The sequence below is a fragment of the Ammodytes marinus genome (genome assembly GCF_949987685.1).
Source record: "Ammodytes marinus genome assembly, chromosome: 4".
Classification (NCBI taxonomy): Eukaryota; Metazoa; Chordata; class Actinopteri; order Uranoscopiformes; family Ammodytidae; genus Ammodytes; species Ammodytes marinus.
The window spans coordinates 30452231-30474523 of record NC_137233.1 but is presented as its reverse complement, the minus strand read 5'-3'; the positions used below and the strand labels follow the sequence as shown (position 1 = coordinate 30474523).

Here is a 22293-nt window from a genome sequence, read left to right as displayed (position 1 = left end):
CACTTTTAAAGAATACAATTTCTGTTTGATTATTTATGCACCCAGCTATGGGTAAATATCGGCAATGCTGCAGTAATAACGGTTATAACTAATTGATGACCGTCTTGCCGCAGCACCGAAAGAGTCAAAAGATGTTTCCTATTTTTTTTTCTCTTCTCAGTCTTTGCTTTCAGTGAGTGGGCGTGTTTTCCTCCTAACGGGACTCGCTGAGGGGCAGAACTTATTGAGTCGACCACGTCTCCCAGACCTGTGCTCCTTCAGTGAAACGACTCCAACTCAATGATAACAACAACGTTTTAATATCCATAAAAGAAGATGCGACACGGACGAACGGTGAAGTAACGAGGGCTACGAGCCACGCGCAACATTGTTAAAAAGCGTTATAGCCAGCTGACGTCAGAGTAACCCTTAGGTCACCGTCTAGCACACTTCAAAGGCGAATATTTAGTATCATTCGGGTGGCGTCGCCTATTTGTGGTAGCCTAATTGTATTCAGAAGATACCACTATGCAAAGCGACAAACCGGAGACGAGTGAGAGTGAACCCGAGGGTCCTCCGCCTAGCACAGGCGACACCGAGAAGACAGCATTGATTGCCGCGGAGGACACAGTTGTCCAACCCAAGGGAATAAGCGCAGTGGCGGTGCTCTGGACGTTCGGGAAATGTCTGGGAGCCTTGCTGCCCGTTTACCTGGCCGGCTACTACCGAGTCAGCACCAGTCTGCTTGTGTTCGGCATGATGGTGTACACGGGCTGGAAACATGCCCGAGAAGCCAAGGAGGCGCGTCTCAAGTCAGCCATACAGTTCCTCACCAACGAGGAGGAGTACACATCCACCAAAGGGTCCAAACTCAAGCGAGACCTTCCCGCATGGGTAAGAAAAATTACCCCACCACAGCTGTGCGCGTGACTGTCTGTGTGTCTTATTCTGGCATTGTGCACCAGCGCTTTACTGTCCTCCCTGAAAGCCCTCACCTAGAGTGACCCCACGTTACGTAGCCTAGCCTACAACAAGGCCAATCTGGCAACCCAGCCCAAAAAATCTTGATATCCCTAAGGGGAATTACAGGATGTTAAAAGAGTTCCCACTAAACAACCGCAATCAGAGCTGTCAAGCTAGTTTAGCTGATATGGCAACACACCAGCCTCTAATTATAGACAATTTAAGAAACAATTTTGACTTTACTCTTAGTGAATATACTGTTCAATATTAAAGTTGCAGATCCCTATCAGTCACAAAGAGTTAAGGTTTATCATAATACACTTCCTCTTATGCAATAAAATACAATCACTGCTCTGGTAGTGTCTGTCTGACTTTTTATAAAACTGCTTCCCCTAATTCCCCCAATGAATAGCAGGTCCTAGTGTGCACATGCATGCTTGTTGTTATATGCAGGACCTTGTTCCATAATTATTTCTGCCTAGAGCGTTTCGAAAATGTCATGTGTTCTGTGTGTGTGTGTGTGTGTGTGTGTGTGTGTGTGTGTGTGTGTGTGTGTGTGTGTGTGTGTGTTTGCCCGCCCGTGGGCTCTGTCAAGATTAAACTTGTTTGAAAGCATAGTGGAGCAAAATCTGAACGCATTGCAACAAATGCAACAACGCTTAAACCCTTTAATCCTTATTGCATTCATGCTAAAGGTGGGCGAGAACACGTGAAAGAAGTATAAAAGTCATGATTTGCGTGCCATCCATACACCCTGAGAGTACATGTACCCAAAAATGGAAGCGCTAAAACCCACATGGGCATGTTTTGACTCAAAACGGCGGCTAGCCACACCCAAATGAGGTTCCTGTGGACACTTTTTTTTTTCTTCCAGTAAGTGGTGTCAGTATATGCCCTGCGTGAACACACGGCATGCACGCTACACATTCAAGTCAAAAGGGGAATCTCATTGTTGTTCTGTGGTGCTGCTTTCTATCGTGCATAACAAATGCACCATGGAAAGTGTTATAGGCTATAGTTAATCCCATGAGATATAAAACTTGAGAGCACACTCTCCAAGCACTTGTCCTGTCAAAGCATTGCCTCTCGTGACCTTAATGCGAAGATGAATCGGGTAACATCCTGCCGTGAAGTTATTTGATCTTTGAATTGACCGTTGATGCACTTGTATGCTTTACTTTTGCTCCATCTAAACGTAAAAGCATTGGGAAAATATCAGCCGTGCTATTGATGACATTTCCAGACCATTATCAGCCCACAGTGGAATGACTTCCTTATCCTGTTGTGTGTTTATCAGGCTCTATACACACTCTTAACTATTTTCTCCTGTTTGTTTTTCTCTCCCCCAAAGGTCAACTTTCCAGATGTTGAGAAGGTTGAGTGGCTAAATAAGGTAAAGGAACAGCAGCTTCTCTATTGCCTTCCCTCTAGCCCAACATGTTGCACTAAGACAAAAGTATTCCCCCCCTTTATGAAGCCCCCACAGCAAACACACACATCCGTCTGTCTGTTCTGTCGCCCAGCTGTTGTGCTGACTGACACTCAGTAGTGAATGCTACGTTATTAGCAGACGCTAGCTGATAGATGGTGGCACTGCTGCTGCTGTTGCTGCCATGTTCCAGGAGAGAGGCCACACCCCCCCATTCACCGTAGCCTCTGTGTCTGTACTGCAGAGAGCAGGCCCAGTGCCAAGCAACCCCCTCAACATTTCCATCTCATTGCGGGCTAACTCACAGGAAGGAGAGGGAGAAAGAAGCCCAGCCCCCCCAAACTACATAAAACAGCAGCCATTGTTTTTGCTCTTTTAGCCTAGAGAAACGAGTGCCACTTATTTAGACCCAGAGAAATAGAGAGTATTCATGCTAATAGGACCACGAGATGTAAGATGTTAGTGAGCCAGACAAAGCAGTGATTTGAGACTGGCTAGCTGGAGGGAAGGTCAGCAGATTCCTCTTGATTCTCAGACCTTATCCGTCAACAGGAGCAGGCAGCCGATGACTCACTCTGCAATTATGCCAGACTCAAGCCAACTCAAAGCATTTTTTTTTAAACAGTCTCACAAGCAAGCAACACAACAAAACATTGCCTCTGCTTTTGGTTCTTTCCGCGCAGGGAAACAAAAAGTAAAAAATGTCTGTGAAGCAACATTAATATGTTGTAAAGGGTGGGCACATGTGGAGCAAAGGATTTTTTTGTGAGGAGCTGAAATGGATGACAAACAAACAGCTGAGGATACCCCGGCCACAGCTGTCTCTGTCATTCTTGAGTCGCTGCTTATAGAAGCCAAGGCATTTGACAGATAGTTTTGTCACTAAGTGGCCGAAATGACAGCGTTTACTCAAAGAAGTATTCTCTGGTTGCAGGGATGTACTGTACATTGTGGGGCTGAACAACTCTCAGTTAAATGTGAATTACAATTTTTCTCCTCAAGAATTGATATCACAATTTTCTCATACAATTCTTTTTTTTTTTTTTTTTTCAACAAGAACATATACCGTGCGTGAATGATACATTAATAGCTTGTATTTGTGGAGCTTATTGTCATTTATATGATATACAATTAATTGTGCAGTCCTATTACATTTGCATACTAATATTACGTGTCTCTCACTAATAAAACAGCTTATAACCATGTCATCCATGGTATGCTATCAGGTGCTGCAGCGGGTTTGGCCTTTTGTTGGCCAGTACCTTGAGAAGCTGCTGGTGGAAACCATCGCTCCATCTATCCGAGCCTCAAGCAACCACCTCCAGACCCTAAGCTTCACAAAGGTGGACATGGGAGACAAGGTAATGCTAGCTGATAGCTTAGCTTTACTATGATACAACTGTGTAGAATTGTGGACCAAAAGAAACGGTGCTCGTCAAACGCTTTTTTGCGCTAACACGTGAGCTTTTGGTTTCCCCCTCCTAGGCCATGAAGGTTGTAGGGATCAAGGCACACACCGAGAATGACAAAGGGCAAGTCCTGCTAGACCTGTATATAAGGTAATATTTATTGTTTGTTCCACTACTCTTTGGTATTTCTCACCTCTTGTATTACAGATTTTAGAAGGCATGAGCGTACTGTAGATGACATTTTTTTGTGCTCTCATCCTCAGCTATGTCGGCAATGTAGAAATCAACGTGGAGGTCAAGAGATACTTATGCAAAGCTGGAGTCAAAGGAATACAGGTTTGCCTTTTCTACTAAAGCTACAAAGTTTTATCTGACTTGTTAAAGGTGCTCCGAGGAACTTTCAGTTTTTTGTTCATTCTTGCGCCCCCTTTGGACAAAAGCGGTAGTGTTTTTACCACGCCAGAAGTTGCTCCTGGGTGAGCGTACCCATGACAAAGGCATTAAGAAAAAGAAAAATACATAAAAATAGTAATCTTTGTATCGATGGTCTCGTTTGCTATTATATATTTCATGATGATCAGAGGAAAAAATGTACTGTTTCAGAAATATTTCAAAGTTCCTCGTAGCACTTTTAACAAAGTAACATGTGAATACACCTAAAGGGGCAACTGAAATAAAGACAATCTGACATTCGGTATCTATTTATCAATGTGTTTGCCAAACAGTCTTTTCTTCTTCTCTTCTTTTTTTAGCTGCATGGGATGATGCGGGTCATTCTGGAGCCTCTGATTGGAGACGTGCCCATAGTGGGTGCGGTCAGCATGTTTTTCATCCGGCGGCCGGTATGTCCATTCACCTACTCTGTGTCCTTTCCTTTGTTGCCTCTTAGCTTCCCCCATTCCTGTGACTATCATGTATCTCAGCATAGTCACGTGTGCGTTTAATGCTATTGATTTAGCATCAATTCCCGATTGGTTCGCCCCACGTACAGACAGACAGTACATTCCTCTTTCTTTGATCTCTTCCCAGAAACTAGACATCAATTGGACTGGAATGACTAATTTGTTGGACATCCCTGGACTGAAGTGAGTCACGCTGATATCACTTTGTCATTGGGTTTCACGTTTAATAATAGCCACAACCTTATAATAACCATAAGCTCATTAAAGTTTAGTAATGTTTTTATTATACAGCGAATAGTAAATCTTAAAGGCAATACAACCTGTACATTTTCCATTAAAATGCCTGTTTCTCCTTTGTTTCAGTGTCATGTCTGACAGCATGATCATGGATGCCATCGCCTCATTCTTGGTGTTGCCCAACCGTTTAGTTGTCCCCCTGGTTCCAGACCTGCATTTGGCCCAACTACGCTTCCCTCTGCCCAGGGTAAAGCCTTGAATATGCACCTAAAAGATAGAAGGAGGGTATTTTATCGTTTTTTTCACATCTCTGGTCAATAGCAGTGTATTGCATCCTTGTCCCTCTTTCTTTAAACACTTTTCTAGGGAGTGGTTCGCATACACCTACTAGAGGCCCAGAATTTAGCAGCTAAGGACAACTATGTGAAAGGGGTCATAGCGGGCTTGTCTGACCCCTACGCCATATTGAGGGTCGGCCCCCAGACCTTCACCTCCAAACATATTGACAACACAACCGCTCCCAAGTGGGAAGAGATGTATGAGGTAAGAAGAATAGAAAGGTTATTGTCCTCATTACTCTACACATACAGGTGATGCAAGACTCAATTCATAAACCATTTCACTGTGTTCTGCATTTGAGGGATTATCATTAGACTGGGAATGTTCATTGTCATTCACGGCCACACAGCCAACTTCCATACAAATCGCCTCTGTCAGTCTTCACGTCTTTGTGTGTATGTCCGATACATCAGGTCATTGTCCATGAAGTTCCCGGTCAAGAGTTGGAGATGGAGGTATATGACAAAGACACAGACCAGGATGATTTCCTGGGCAGGTAATCATATGCATAGATCATGTCTCTCGTGTGCCTATGTTCAATCAGAACACCTTGTCACCTTTCACCTGTCACTGTTCATGGCCAGTTTGAAAAGGTATAATGAAACCATTATTATTATACCCTTAAAAGTTTCAACATCTGCGTTCGGTTTCCAGGATCCTTTTATGTTTTTATGAAGAAAAAGCTCTTACGTATGTGTTCTTATTTAATTTTGCCTCGCACTCCTCCTCCACATAGGACCAAACTGGATCTGGGCATTGTGAAGAAATCCATAGTTGTGGATGACGTAAGTGAAAAACTGTTATCATCTTCTTAGGCAAAGGGTAGAAGCAATTTTTTTTTAAATCCTTTTTTAAATTGTTGGACTTTAATCGTATGCCTGTGTCTTTCTTCCCAGTGGTTCCCTTTGAAAGACACTCCGTCTGGACGGGTTCATTTAAAACTAGAGTGGCTGACCTTACTACCCAACACTGATCGACTAGAGCAGGTTTGACACCCGCTCATTTCCACCGATCCATTATTCTTATGTGATTCAAAAATAGATTATCTACACAATTCAGCACACTCTGTTAAAAAAAAGAAAAAAAAAATGTTTAAAATGTCCCCCTCCCCCCAGATCCTGAAGAGGAATGAAAGCGTGACTAATAAGGCCCGTGATCCACCTTCTTCGGCCATCTTGGTTGTATATCTGGACAAGGCGGAGGCTCTTCCTGTGAGTCAGATCACTCTCTACCCCTCTGTGCCTACGTTGGTGCTCAATCTGAGCTGCTTCCTGTGTGTGTGTGTGTGCGTGTGTGTGTGTGTGTGTGTGTGTGTGTGTGTGTGTGTGTGTGTGTGTGGTTGAACCGAGGCAGAGCTGTAACCGCCACCTGTCTGACATTCCACAAAGTTGTTGCCTTGCCCTTTAACCCTGCGCACTCCATTGCAGTGGGGATAAGAGTGGCTAACTTTAGCCAGGACTCTTACATACATACACAATTCCTACTGTGCCTCTTTTCACTGTCATATCACACAGAAGAGGGAACTGGCAATGGCAGAATATTTAGAAAGAGACTCAGTCTTTGTGATTCAGATTCATACATCCTGATTATGCCGTGTGTGGTACTGTGCTTCCTGTCACTTATTTGTGCTGTTGCTATGGTAGCGTTATACACACACCATTATTCATATCGACCACAAGTTGCCACAACGGTAGATACATCTATGTATTGCTCTGTTGTTGTTCACATGCCTTACTGTGCATTCATATTTGTCTGTGACTATTGTGTTGTCTTTTTAGATGAAGAAGGGAAATAAAGAGCCCAACCCCATGGTGCAGCTGTCTGTGCAGGACACCACTAGAGAGAGCCGGGTATATATATCTACAGTTATAGTCCATTAGTATGCTGTACATTGTGTTTCATTTAGTTCTATTATTTATACACACTATGTATTCTTGCTTTTTAGACTTCTTGGACAAATGTTAATCCTGAGTGGGAGGAAGCCTTTACCTTCTTCATCAAGGATCCTCAAAATCAGGACATAGACATCCAGGTGATGACTCAGAAGAAACACCAAATATGCACTAAATTGTGTATTTGATATTCTGATAGATAATTTGTTGTAGTCTTATTTTTCTGCCTTTTATAATTAAACCAGGTGAAAGACGCTGACCGTGTGCAGGCGTTGGGTAGTCTGACCATCCCTTTGTCCCGTCTTCTGTCCAACACTAATCTGTGTCTGGACCAGTGGTTCCAGTTGGAAAACTCTGGGTCTGCCAGTCGCATCTATATCAACACAGTTCTCAGGGTAAGGACCAACAAGACCCATTCACCAACCCTGTGTTAAATACACTGAATAAATCATTTTTTTGCAATTAAATCAGACCATAATTGTGCCATTGTATTCACATATACAAACATTCTTTCTCTTTCTCTTTGCTATTGTGACATAGCTCCTGTGGTTAGATGAGGAACGCATTCCATCTGCCGTGTCATCTAATCTGGAGGCTGGACTGTCCAAACAGCTGCCCCAGCACACCTCCCCTCATCCTAGCTTTGCCACAGAGGTAGTGATGAAGGACATTGGCGTTTTGACTTTGATTTGGGACTCAAAATTGCACGTATACTTATTTTAATTCTAATATTTTTTTTAGGGACTGCTTAGAATTCATCTGTTGGCAGGGCAGAACCTTGTTCCCAAAGATAACATGATGGGAGGCATGGTCAAGGGCAAGAGCGACCCATTCGTCAAGATCAACATCGGGGGCGAAACGTTCACCAGTCAGGTGGTCAACCGTAACCTTAACCCCACATGGAACGAGATGTACGAGGTAAACATCCTGATCATTAGTTTAATTATTGAAACACATTTTTTTTATGAAATGTCATAGTGACTGTTGTGAAATGAATAGAATGGGGCCCACTATGAATGTATGATGTGTAAGTGGTTTGAGAGAGACCTCTTAAATGTGCTAATGTGCCCCTCCCGGGCCGGGCCCAGCAGCAGACCCGGGTTCGATTCCCACCCGCGGTCGTTCTCTGCATGTCACTCCCCTCTCTGCCCCATTTCACCTCTGTCTCTCTGCACTATCAAATAAAGCATAAAAATGCCCCAAAAAAATAAATAAATAAAAAAAAATGTGCTAATGTGTACATTTGTTCATCTTGCAGGTTGTTCTCACCCAGCTGCCAGGCCAGGAGCTGCATGTGGAGGTGTTGGATAAAGACATGGACATGAAGGATGACTTCATGGGGAGGTAGAATATGTATTATATAGTAATTCAACTGATATGATGTAGTTATATGATATGATGCATTCATGGACTCATTAATGATACTTTTCTAATCTCACATCTCCTGACATGTAGGCTGAAGATCAGTCTGAAGGACATCATTGATTCTCAGTACACTGATCAGGTGGGACCCTCCTTTTCCAAAGCCATTGCTGCATGTTTAGCTGTGTGAAGCGCAAAGCCAACCTGACAGCATCGAGTTGGTGCGCAGGTCTCGAGCGCACTATGATAACACGCTTGAATACATTCTTAGCATTTTGATAAATAATAATCTCTGTAACACTTTACAATAGGTGTACTTTAATTCACTGTTAGTTAATGCAGAGTTATTGTATTAATGGTTAGTTAATGCGTAGTTAATGCCTAGTAAGCATTAAGTAAGTGGTAATGCTTAGTTATTAATGGTTAGTTAGTTCTTTGTTAACTAATGCTTAGTTAAGCATAAACTAAGCATAACAGTTAGTTAATGATTAGTTTACGTTAAGCATTTATTAACAGTTACATAATGCTTAGTAAATGCTAATTAAGCATTAACTAACATTTAATCAATGTACCCTTATTGTAAAGTGTTAACCATAATCTCTTACTTGACTATATGTGATAATGGGATTTCAGATGAGCTATGTTAAGATAGTCAAGGGTTATGAGTGTTTCCAATGTGTTGTATTTTCATTCTGCTGGTCCAGTTGGACTTGTGTGCACTCGGTTGACACAGTTTTTACAACATTTGTTAGAGAAACATGTTGTAGTTTGGAAAAAGATGAGGAGAAAAAGAAACTGCAGTAAAAGTCAGCTGATTGGACACAACACCCATCACAGGATCACGTATTACCCAGGGGCACATGAAGGCAGCAATCACTGAAAGAACTCTTGTGTTTTGGACCATAGCCAGCAGTCAGTCACAGGTTTAAACGGATTTCCAACTCTTCTTTTCTCAGTGGTACACTCTGAGCGATGTCAAGTCTGGTCGAGTTCACATGGTCCTGGAATGGGTTCCAACTGCCTCTGAATCAGACCGATTGGACCAGGTTGGTGTTTCCCCAGATACGCTGTGCATTATACTGTAGTTGAATGTCGCTGGTCCATATACTGAGAGCTTCTTTCACTGTTGTCCTCAGGTGATGCAGTTCTATTCCAGACAGTCCTACCAAAACAAGACGGTTCCCTCAGCAGGCCTACTGTTCGTCTGTTTGGAGCAAGCGGACGGCTTACCAGTGAGTCTTGTGTTACTGACATGAAGGATGTTGTCAGGACAAGCAGTTAATGTTATTATCTAATACATATGCGTTTGTTATTAATCCCTGTTTGTCCTTCTACAGTATAAGAAGAGTGGCAAGGAGCCGAAAGTGGGTGCAGATATTACACTCAGGGAGATGTCTCGCAAAACAACAGTAAGCTCTCAAACTTTTTAATCAGTTTGAGTATTGATGGTTCCATGTTATGATGGTACATCCTGTAGTACTGATTGTAATAGTGTTAGCGTGACTGTATATGTATCTGTAACATTGACCGACTCTGGCATCTCTGAAGGTGTGTGATCGTACCACGTCACCTCAGTGGAATGAGGCCTTCTGCTTCCCGGTGCGAGACCCCAGGGAAGATATTCTTGTTCTCAAGGTAACATATGTGCTTCTGGCTTCAGCGCATCAAAATGGAACAGTAACATAAGTACAGATGCTAAATGTTGTGATCTGTGATGTATAGATACTCCAATGCTTAACACCTTTCATTGTTGTATTTCCAGCTCTCCCACACCTGGACCTTGCCCATTGGTTCACTGGTGGTTCCTATCAGAGAGCTGCTCTCTGAACCGGAGCTGGTCCTGGATCAGTGGTTCCATCTGGACGGAGCCTCGCCTGAGAGTAGGGTTCTTCTGAGGGCTGAACTCAAGGTCTGTGTGTGTGTTGCTCATTTTTCTGTTTTATATTAAAGGTGCGCTATGTAACTTTGGGTGTATCAGAGAAGTGAACATTTTCTAAGGTGTATTCTTATAACTGAATAAACAACTTTCTTCACAGGGAAATGTGATCCCTGGAACACAATTTGAAGTTAGATAAAGCTTCCTGAAGAATGACTGTTTCACTGTTGTTGTTTACAGCAGCAGGGCCCACAGCTTGGTTTACAAACATGTTGTAGTCTTACCTTTGGTTCCAGGTGCCTAACATACTTTTGTTTAGAGTTATGCTGATAGAATTATTAAATACTAAGAATAACATGTAGAGAAAATATGTTTTGTGAACTAACTACAGGCTCTGCTCATGTAAACAAATCCCCCTCCCCTGAAACTGCATATTGCACCTTTAATCTTATATATAGTAAGTACAGTAGGCCTTCTAAGTTGACCCCTCTATCACTTTTACTGTATGTCCCTTTCTCTGACCCAACTGCAGATGCTGATTCCTAGCAAATGTCCGGGTGCCACTGACAAGCCCAAGGTCACTTCAGTGTCAGAGCCTCCACCTGCTCTGCAAAAACAAGAGACAGACAAAGTGCAGAGGTGAGATGGTTGATAAAAAAAAACACTCATGTCCTCATTTTCAATTTGCCTTGTTCCTTAAAGGTGCTACTAAGAACTTTGAACTTTCTCCTCTGATGATCATAAATTACCAGCACGAGACCATCAGTGCAAAGAATGCTATTTTTATATAGTTTTTCTTGATGCCTTTGTCATGGGTATACGCTCACCCAGGAACAACAGCTGGCGTAGTAAAAAACACTACCGCTTTTGTCCAAAGGGGGTGCAAGAATGAACAGAAACTGAAAGTTCCTCCGAGCACCTTTTAAATGTATTTATTGCTGCTCTTTGTTGTTTCTTAGGTCAAGTTCAGTGGACCCTCCTCCTGTGGAGACTATTGTCTCTTCAGCGACCTCGCGTGAAGACGTCGATGTGAAGGAACCGGTGGCCGATGTCACAGAGGAGGAGGTGGAAGAGTCTGCCAGCCCTGCCATAGCACTGCCTCCTCATACTTCCCCAGACATCAGCTTTGCCAGTGAGGTAACATCGAAGAAAAAAAAAAACAGTGTTCTACTGTAGCAGATACATGAAACAATCACATTAAAATAAATAAATCAATGAAAACATACAGCTCTGGAAAAAATTAAGAGACCACTCCAAATGTTCAGTGTCTCTCATTTTACTATTTAGAGGCATATGTTTGAGTAAAATTAACATTTTGATTTTATAATATAAACTACTGACAACATTTCTACCAAATCCCATTACATTTTTTTGTCATTAAAGAGCATTTTCAATAAGTAATGTAGAGATGGAAGATTTAAGAAAAATCCAGACTGGTCTCTTAATTTTTTTCCGGAGCTTTATATAAAGCTGAATGATACCTTCCTCTGTAGGGAATGCTGAGAATCATTCTGTTGGAGGCAGAGAGTCTGGTGGCCAAAGATAACAAGATGGGCGGTATGGTGAAGGGCAAGAGCGACCCCTACGCCAAGGTCAACGTGGCAGAGTTTGCCTTCAAGAGTCACGTGATCAAGGAGAATCTCAACCCTGTCTGGAATGAGATGTACGAGGTAATGTAGGGAAAGGACGCTACAATTTGATTTTGACTTTAAAGCATGCATTTCAAATACAGATGACACAGTGCTGATACTTCATTTTAACGACCTACTTTTTGGAATTATTCAACTTTTCCTGTGATGCCTTTAGGTTGTGCTGCAGCCTCAGTCTGGACAGGAGGTGCAGGTAGAGCTGTATGACAAAGACATGGACAAAGATGACTTCCTGGGCAGGTAATAAGGCATGCTGAGGCTTCTTTCTCAATTTTTTTTTTAATCCCAACAAAGGGTTTTTTACTGGGAGTTTTTTCTCAGCCGAGCTAAGGGTGTAAGGGCAGGGTGTCATACTGTATGGATTGTAAAGCCCACTGAGGCAAAATGTCTATTTGTGATATTGGGCTATACAAATAAAACTGATTTGATTTGATCTTTCCTGTTGTCGTTTGAAACTGAAACATTGTTTTTGTCTAGTAAAGATGAGAGTTGGTAATTGTTGATGACACAATGTTATAACACCTCAACCGTCTATAGATTAATTTATCTCACTTTTTTTGAGAAATAACTATTATAATTAAGTTATGACTTTTCATTGGGTCAACAACATCTATTGAGTATTTTTTTCTTCTTCTACATTGACCAACATTACTACCTTTTACAGCGTTAGAAAATATGAAAGATTTTGATTTGAATGTTTGAGGCCGTGTTAGGGTGTGGCGGATCATACATTTCATGTGTGCGGTTGTGTACAATGTGCTCTGTGTGTTCATTGTGAGCAGATTCAAAATCAGCGTGGCAGACATAATCCGTTCCCAGTACACAGACCAGGTTGGTATTGCACGTCTTACCAGCATTCAAATAATTGCCACAGTGTAATCAAAGGCTTAATTCAGTAAGTGTATGTCTATGTTTCAGTGGTACACCCTAAGTGATGTCAAGTCTGGAAGTGTTCGCCTGATACTAGAGTGGGTACCAGCAGTGTCCCATAATGACACCCTGGACCAGGTTAGTGCAATTTTTTAAATAATTAGTTCTCATACATACAGTATATTTAATAATCTTCATCAATTGCGTGGCCTATTCCTCCCACATCTACACATGCAATCCCCTGCTCAGTTCACAGTGCACTTCATTCAGTGCTGAGTCATTGTAATGTATATTTCATTTGATTCCCTGCTGTCAGGTGATGCAGGTTCAGTCTCTCCAGTCCTACCAGAACAAGGCCATTTCCTCTGCAGCGCTGCTGTTTGTTTATTTGGACCAAGCCCATTCATTGCCTGTAAGTCCCTTTTCTTATTTGGTTCACTAGAAAAAAGCACTGTATTGATTGTGCTATCTCAGCGCTGTAGTGAGACAGTTTGCAGAGCACATGTTAATGAACAGATCCTCAATTGACATGAAGCGGAAAATAAATGAAGACTTTGAGAAGTAGTTTCTGCTAGCAACTATCACTGTTGTTACATAATATGATAAATAAAATGGGTAAAAAGTGTTACATTTTTTAAAAGGAAGTTCAATTTGATAAGGACCCATGGTTAAAGAGAGTGAATACAAACCATTCATATCATGTTATGTGTCATGTGTCTGTCTGTGTCCAGTTTAAGAAAAGTGGAAAGGAGCCAAAGGCTGGGGCGGAGCTTGTTTTTGGTAACACAACCTACAAAACAAAGGTATGAGACTGAAAATGAAATACATGCATCAAAAACACTCCCCCACACACACACACACACACACACACACACACACACACACACACACACGCCGGTTCTGCCAGCCTCGGCTTCAACCAATCAATTCTTTTTTTTCATATCATATTCTATATAATTACCATTTATTTCTTCGTAATTAAGGTAATGAAATGTCCTTACAAAGCACCATCATAATTCCCCCAAAAACCAACCCATATTCTTGGTAATTAGTTATTAAAAAATTGCATAGATAGGATAAATGAATTGAAGCTGTTGAGCTTTTTGAACTGGAAAAAGTTGTATGTTGGCGCCCCCTTCTGGTGTTGTTAAAAAAAGACACAGGGGGCCTTGTGCATGTGAAAAACTTCCATTATGCTGATAACAAAACACCAGTTGAAACTTAACCAAACTTCCTATATGAAGGTGTGTGAGCGCTCCAGATCCCCTCAGTGGAGTGAGGCCTTCTACTTCTTGGTGCGCGACCCCACGGAGGAGATGCTCATAGTCAAGGTGAGTGCACTTGGTTTGTCTCACAATACAATACTACAATCAGTATCTGAAGCAGTAATCTCAGTCTGTTTATCTGTCATTGTAAAACGTGTCCTCATCTCTGTAGTTGTCCAGTGCATGGGACCAGCCAATGGGATCTCTCGTAGTGCCTGTGAGAGAACTGCTCTCTGAACCACAGCTGCTCCTGGATCAGTGGATGCCTCTGGATGGAGCCTTACCCGAAAGTCAGATCCTACTGAGGGCTGAACTCAAGGTGAGGGGGAATACACACTCAGAAAAGGAATTCTGACATTGATATACAGAATAACCAAGTGGAAATGTATTGTTGACAGATCCTGAGCTCGAGGATGACCAAAGCCCCACAGCCTTCTGTGACCGCACCAAAGATTGAAGAGATGGCCGTGTCCACTAAACAGGAACTCAAAGCAGCCAGCCAGGACACGTACAGCTCAGAGCTGCCAGCAGAAGAGTGAGTGTGTAGTGTGATGGATTTGATAGAATAATACTCAATCAAATCAAAGCTCCCCAGACAGTACCGTTGCTTAGTCAGAAACCACCAAACCCACACCGCTCAGTGCCCTTTAAGTATGAATAAAAGCAAGCAATAAACACACATATAAAAAGTAAATAAGCATTAATATTCATTAAATAAAAAGTGTAGTACCTACCGGTGAATGCAGGAACAGGAGGGAGGAGGATACACAAGCGTAAATAGTCCTATCAAACATGCTTTGAAACCGAAAATACATTTGTAGCCAAGTGAGCTAATAAAAGTAAAATCCAAAAGATAACATTCCCCATTGATTGTCCCTGTCTGGTGGTGGTGTTTAGTAACATCAGTGTTCTGTATATTTCAGATTGGTTGCCCTGTCCAGCCAGCTCAAACACTCTGAAGAAGAAGATGAGGATGCTGCTGCCTCCACAGAAGATGCTACTCCAGCTGAACCAGCTTCCATTCACTCTGCACCCGATACATTCCCTGCTGCCCCAGTGAGTCATAGCACATTGTAGTCAGTCGTAGATAGTCACCTGTCTGTTTTCACCTTCATAACCTTCATGCAATCTCTCTCAGCTGGTGCAGGAACCGACAGAAGAGCATCCCACACAGTCAGACACAGCAGTTCAAGGAGACTTTGAACCACAGAGAATACAAACAGAGAGGTGAGCTTCACATGAAAGCAAACAAATACAAGGATGTTTCTCCTTTCATAAACTGTAAGAATAGAAAGAGACCTAACAAGATTTTCTTTTTAAATGTCTGCACTGTCTGTGTGTGTGTGTGTGTGTGTGTGTGTGTGTGTGTGTGTGTGTGTGTGTGTGTGTGTGTGTGTGTGTGTGTGTGTGTGTGTGTGTGTGTGTGTGTGTGTGTGTGTGTGTGTGTGTATATAGTACTGGTTTAGGCGACCTTGTTAGTGCCACAGTGACTGGTCTTCCCACTGACACCCTGGGTCCATCAGAGATCACAGAAGTTCTTACTCCACACACCAGCCCCAGCCTGGACTTTGGTAGAGAGGTGGGTTTAGTCAATGCCTTGATCAGTCCCCTTCTAATTATTTGTACATTTGCATATACTGTATGAGTACATATATGTATATTGTAAAGATTAAGAAAACCTTTGAACATGTTTTTTTAATAATTGATCGCATCGATTGAACAATAATGTCTCGCCAGTCATTAATTTAGTCCCCAATCATTGGCTGCTAAATAGTTTGGTGGATTGCTGCTGCTTGGTCTCTGCTTTGTGTGAGCCCAGTTTAATTTTCCAAACACTGTGAACGTGCCACTTCCTCTTGGCTTTAAATATAACATTAAGTTCTGTTAGGGAGGTTCCAGCTTCCTCTGCTTTTGAGTTGGATTTATTTTTATTTTTTTAAAGATATTTTTTGGGCATTTTTATGCTTTATTGATAGTGTAGAGAGACAGAGGTGAAATGGGGCAGAGAGGGGAGTGACATGCAGAGAACGACCGCGGGTGGGAATTGAACCCGGGTCTGCTGCTGGGCCCGGCCCGGGAGGGGGACGCCTTACCAACTGAGCTAAAGGCGCCTTTTGAGTTGGATTTAATGAGTGTTCTCCTGAAGTACTCTGTCATGCCAGTTATAATCAAAAACAGAGGATTTTCCACAAAGGCAATGGACAAAATAAAACATGTGCCAACCGTGTCAAATATCATATCTCTTAAAAGTCACATTCATGTCATTTTTAGCTGTTATGTATTGGCTACACAAGCATGCTGATCTGAGTGGCTCTGAATTGAATATATAATCGTAGCTTTACACTACTAAGCTACATACTCTATGTTGTGTGCTCAGTGACTTACTATCCCTGTGTTCCAAATCACATGCTCTTTCTTTTTACTACACTACATACTGAACTTTTAAAAGTTCTAGGGTTTTAGGGCCACAGGAGAGAAAACAAAATCAGATAAAAACGCTATTGGAGTTAGTTGGGCATTTATGTATTTTAAACATACTACAATTGACGTGCATGTATTGGGACATCCTACATCTTTTTCTGCCATACTGAAAAGTATGGAATTATGGGGATTGGAACGCAGGGCAAATCTTTCTTTCTTTTTTGAACACTTACCACTTCCATCCTGCAGGGGCTGCTCAGGATTCACCTGCTGGAGGCCCAGAATCTGGTTGCCAAAGACAACCTGATGGGGGGCATGGTGAAGGGCAAGAGTGACCCATACGTCAAGATCAACATGGGGACCTTTTCAATCAAGAGTCACGTCATCAAGGAGAACCTCAACCCCACATGGAACGAAATGTATGAGGTAGGAAGTATTCTCCGTATACGTTCTGCACTGTATCTGGATTTCACTACATATAACAGCATTTTGTACAGATATGTGTTTTTTTATTCGTTTTTTTTTAACAGGTGGTTATGAGTGAGCATAGCGCCCAGGAGATCAAGTTTGAAGCCTATGATAAGGATTTAGACTCCGACGACTTCCTGGGCAGGTGTGTGTGTTCTAAATATAATGGTTAATCAATCACTTCTATTAGTAATCTCTAGATCTAGATGAAGGTCTAGAGTCCTGTGTACACTGGATGCAGAGTGGACTGTGTGTAGATTGTAGAGTGTAAGGCAGTATCACTGGTCAATTAAAGAAAGATTATACATTTTATAACTAAAAGGGTAAGCATTTCACAGACGACCAACAAGCTTATGTTCTTTCAATCTGTTATTGAAGTAAAAAAAACACTGGTGTCCCCTAGCTGTCAAATAGCAGCATACAATAGATAATACTGTAGGTGTGGGTGGAGCTCTCCAATATTCTTAAGGGTAAGTGATCTGTATTAATCTGAGGGGGTTGATTGCGTCTCTGCTCTCTTCATTCAATACCATTAATATACCATATTAGCCCATAGGACGTATTTCTGTGTGTTTCTTGAAGCGAGACATTGCATTTGAAATGTTGTTGTCAATCACACTTGTCTGTGTTTGTGTTGACAGATTCAGCCTCAAGCTGAATGAGGTCATCAGATCCCAGTACACAGATCAGGTTAGTCAATCATTCATAATCTGAAGCGGTGCCACGTGACTTCTAAACTGATGTGTGTTTAAGGGTGTTGCCCCGCTTCTTTACCGACCGTGGCTCAGGTGGTAGAGCGGGTCGGCCAAAAATTGAAGTGTTGGCGGTTTGATTCCCGCCCTGCCAGTTGTGTCATGGTTGTTGTGTCCTTGGGCAAGACACTTAACCCACCTTGACTCGTGTGAATGTGTATGACTGCTGTATGTTTGAGGTGGTGGTCGGGCGCCGAATGGCAGCCACGCTTCCGCCACCGGTATGACTGTGTGTGAATGAATGGGACCTGGAACCCTGTAAAGTGCTTTGAGTGCCTAGAAAAGCGCTATATAAATCCAATCATGATTATTATTATTAACCAACTTTGTCTCCGTTGCAGTGGTACACTCTGAAGGATGTGAAGTCTGGTCGAGTTCACCTGATACTAGAATGGGTTCCTACAGTGTCACACGCAGGCACACTGGACCAGGTTGGTCCTTAGCAATGTTTAGTGCTCTTTACTCTCTCTCTCTCTCTCTTTATTCAAACCTTCTTTAACCAGGCACTATTAAAGAGATACTAGATATTGCTGTTGAATCACATTCCTGAAACTATCCACATTGCAACATACAGTACTGTATCAGGCAGGGCTGACTGGCTGTGCTCCATCATGTTTGCAGGTACTGCAGCTTCAATCTCTGCAGTCTTACCAGAACAAAGCTGTGCCCGCTGCTGCCCTGCTCTTTGTCCACATAGAGAAGGCACATGCCTTACCGGTAGGTCACCTGTAGTGTATTTGCATAACGTGCAGTAGTTCACACAAACATTGACCCCCTCATATAGTAATACAACTCTGATGCCTCTCTCTTCCCTGATAGTTGAAGAAGAGTGGAAAGGAACCCAAAGCAGGAGCTGAGCTTGTTCTGGGTGACACAAGCTACAAAACCAAAGTGAGGCCCTTGATGCGCAATGTTCCATACACCTTGTCCTAGATTTATTATTATTGTACTAATTCTGTATCATATCTTATATTCATCTCCTGTAAGCTGTGTGACCGCAGTACCAGTCCTCAGTGGAATGAGTCCTACCACTTCATGGTCCATGACCCTAACCGTCAGATGCTGGTAGTGAAGGCAAGTGCATCTATTAGCATTGATTCAGTTAAAGGATCTCCATGTCACTTGTAACAGCAGTAATTTGGTGCATTTTTTTTTTCATTCTGTCTTATCTTTTGCAATGCAGTTGTCCAGTGGTTGGGACCAGCCAATGGGATCTCTGGTGGTTCCAGTGAACAAGCTGCTGGATGAGCCACAGCTGGTCCTGGATCAGTGGTTCCATCTGGATGGAGCCTCACCTGACAGTCACATCCTACTGAGGGCTGAACTCAAGGTGGGAACACATCTACAAACACACACACACACACACACACACACACACACACACACACACACACACACACACACACAGCCTGGCGTGTCGTTACAACAGTAAATAACAATGTATTTGTTTTCCATAGATTCTAGAATCCAAAATGGTGGATTTGATCAGTGAAGGGACCCTGCCTTGTGCTGCCTCTGGCTCTGGAAATGGCCAGCTGAAGTTGTCTCTTTCCTATGCGTCACAGGAGAGAAAGCTTGTCATCATCGTCCATGCCTGCAGGTGAGCTTCTTTTAAAACTCTGCCAAAACACTTTCATTCAGATTGTGTTCACACCAATGATGTTTTTTTCAATTCAGAATGTTTTACAAGTTTGTTTTTCATTAGAGTGTGGAACCACTTCATCAGCTTTAGTTTTGAGAAGCCTTCACTGCTGCAGGACTTTTTGGCATTTCTATTTTATTGACTCAACTTGACACTTCTTCCTAGTTCCTGCTGCTGATACAAATCTATGTAGAGTCTAGTGACAAGGTGAAAAGGTCTGGTTTGAAAAACTACATATACCCCTTAAGAAAAACCTACAATTAAACAAAGTGAGGGCAACTGCATTTCCAAAGAACTAATTAGGCTCTAATAAACTGTGACTTTTAAGTACCCTTTATTTTAAGATATCGTTAGCCTCATAGCATAATTGCCTAAATCATATTTACTCTACTCTACTTTTACTCTACATCTACTCTATTCTACATCTACTCTACATCGACTTTACCCTACTCTATAACCCTTAAAATATGACTTAGGCAATTATGCTATTAGGCTAACGAAAAGTAGATGTAGAGTAGAGTATATGTAGAATAGAGTAGATGTAAAGTAGAGTAGAGTAAATATGATTTAGGCAATTATGCTATGAGGCTAACGATATGCTTTCTTTTTCTTCTGTGTACAGAGGTCTGTTGTCTCAAAGTAAAGATGGCGCAGACACCTATGTCTCCCTCATGCTGCTGCCGGACAAAAGCAAGGCCACCAAGAGGAAGACGGCAGTGAAGAAAAGAGACCTCAACCCAGAATACAACGAGAGGTCATTAACTAACCCTGTTGTCATCGTATTATTTTGCTTTTTTTTTAATATAAGTGTTCAAAATCTAATCACCTTTGTCAATTTTGGTTTAGGTTTGAGTATGATGTGCCTATGGATGAGGCCAGATTCAGAAGCCTCAGTGTATCAGTGAAGAACAACTCGGCCTCGTTCAGGAGCCGCGACGTCATTGGACAGGTCAGTCTTGAGAATTTTTTCTTTCCCGCCATCAGTGTTATCCAAAGAATGTCTCCATCTGAACACTCCACAACATGCTCCCATTAGGAAACGTTTGGATGAAAGTACACTGAGTAAATGCACCCATTCCACTCATACAGATGTTAACATGTGACTCCTGTGTTTTTAGGTGCAGATCGAGTTGGCCCAGGTTGACCTGACTTCTGGTCTTACAGAATGGTGAGCAGAGCAGATTACATTTTTCTCCTGACTGCATTTACTTTGTCAAAGTTATACGCTATAGTACATTGAATATTTAATATCAAACCCCGTGAAAACACCCCATGTGAATGATAGAGAAAAAAAACAGAATTCAAACTAAGAATCCACTCCTAATGTGTACATCCTTTGTCCACCATCCAGATGCTTGGTAAAAAGAGTGTTGCACTAAGATATTACCTAGTAAATGGACTCCACTTTTTTCACATACCCAAAGCGCTTTATATTGTTTTGTACACATCCACCAAATCACACACGCATTCATCATACACCGATAGCGGCAGCAGCTACCACACAGGGTGCAAGCTAACTATCAGGAGCAATTAAAGGTTCAGTGTCTCTTGCCAAGGGACACTTTGACATGTGGCCGACCCTGTAACACAGTGGATGACCGCCCTACCCGCTTCTCCACAGCTGTCAGTGGAGCATTTAGGAGGCGGAAGGAGCGTTATAAGCCTATGTTGAAGTAACAGACTGTTGAATAATATTGAATAAACAGTACATACTGCAGAGAAGTTGATTATTCTGAAGGAGTAGTTCATATGGGTATTTTCGCTGGAATATCACTGAAATGTGCACTTGTTTTCTTCAGTATGCCACTGTTTAATGATCACCTTCAAATTGTTACTGATTTAATTCAGTGTCATTTAATTCTCTATGTATTCCAGGTTCACGCTGAAAGATGACGCTGAATAGGCGTTCTGCTTGTCCATGTCGTATTACAGTGAGGATGATGTCATCTCTCAACTAGGCATTGTGCCACTGCTGCAGCTCACACTGATGCCTTCTCCTTCCCACCACGCATACAGCCCCACCGTGACAGCCTTACCTGCATCCACCCAGCTCTCTGTGTATTAACATATAGTATAGTATTGACTTCACTGTATATCCACATACATCAGTACTCTCACCAAAGATAACCAGGCCGGCGTAGCTAAAGGCTGACAATGAAAAGTGCAAGTTTGTTTTGACTGAAGGTCACTTTATTTTACCATATGAAGAGATATTAGTTATAAGATTGAGCGGGGGCAAGTGGAAGATGAACAGACACGGAAAGAATGAAGTCATATTTTGTTGCTTTTTTTGTTGTTGTTTTTTGCTGTTGCTGCAAGAATGTTTTAAATATTGTTTGAAGTGCAGTCACATTTAAATGTATTAATCATGACTGCTAATGCCAATTCAGTATTTTGATTCTGTTTTACGTTAAATTTGAGTTATTTTATATTTACCGCACTTTGCTTCGTTTGTTTTGTGTTTGAAGTTGCTTTTGAAAAATGAGTTTTATAAGATTTCCTTTTGTACAAGACATGTACTTGTGACGCCTACACCCAATTAAGTCGTTCAATGTTTTATTTTGTGTATATTTGCAAAGATGGATGGGTCAGATCTGATACTGTTTGGTGTAGGATGGTTACAAAAATAAACAGATTTTGCACATCTCTCTCTTTGCTTTTGTGATACTTTATTTTTTCTTTTACAGTTTTATTTTTTTCTTTAACTTTAATGTTGCAGCTGGTTGCCCCGAGGATAATTTGATTAGCAGCTTAACAGCTTAATATTTATTAGTAGAATAATTCATTTGTAAAACTAATCAGAATCTATTATGTAGGCGGGCCGAAGTAACAACGAAA

The 22293-nt window shown here is 41.9% G+C and overlaps 1 protein-coding gene across 1 annotated transcript; it reads left to right on the top strand.

The window, feature by feature from the left end:
* Positions 1 to 237: 237 nt before the first annotated feature.
* LOC307248933 (uncharacterized protein) lies at positions 238 to 22102 on the top strand. The gene is made up of 52 exons (XM_080025487.1): positions 238 to 873; positions 2294 to 2335; positions 3598 to 3732; positions 3857 to 3930; positions 4044 to 4116; positions 4533 to 4622; positions 4810 to 4865; positions 5046 to 5166; positions 5286 to 5462; positions 5672 to 5754; positions 5995 to 6043; positions 6155 to 6244; positions 6374 to 6469; positions 7037 to 7108; positions 7204 to 7290; positions 7396 to 7545; positions 7691 to 7804; positions 7892 to 8068; positions 8409 to 8494; positions 8606 to 8654; positions 9469 to 9558; positions 9649 to 9744; positions 9850 to 9921; positions 10061 to 10147; positions 10275 to 10421; positions 10921 to 11027; positions 11348 to 11525; positions 11882 to 12058; positions 12195 to 12277; positions 12820 to 12868; positions 12956 to 13045; positions 13224 to 13319; positions 13639 to 13710; positions 14152 to 14238; positions 14345 to 14491; positions 14571 to 14707; positions 15096 to 15228; positions 15311 to 15399; positions 15628 to 15751; positions 16843 to 17019; positions 17124 to 17206; positions 17703 to 17751; positions 18155 to 18244; positions 18435 to 18530; positions 18633 to 18704; positions 18801 to 18887; positions 18997 to 19143; positions 19271 to 19413; positions 20078 to 20209; positions 20302 to 20404; positions 20574 to 20623; positions 21331 to 22102. The coding sequence occupies exons 1-52, from the start codon at positions 508 to 510 to the stop codon at positions 21356 to 21358; spliced, it is 5505 nt and encodes a 1834-aa protein (XP_079881613.1). The 5' UTR covers positions 238 to 507; the 3' UTR covers positions 21359 to 22102.
* Positions 22103 to 22293: the final 191 nt, after the last annotated feature.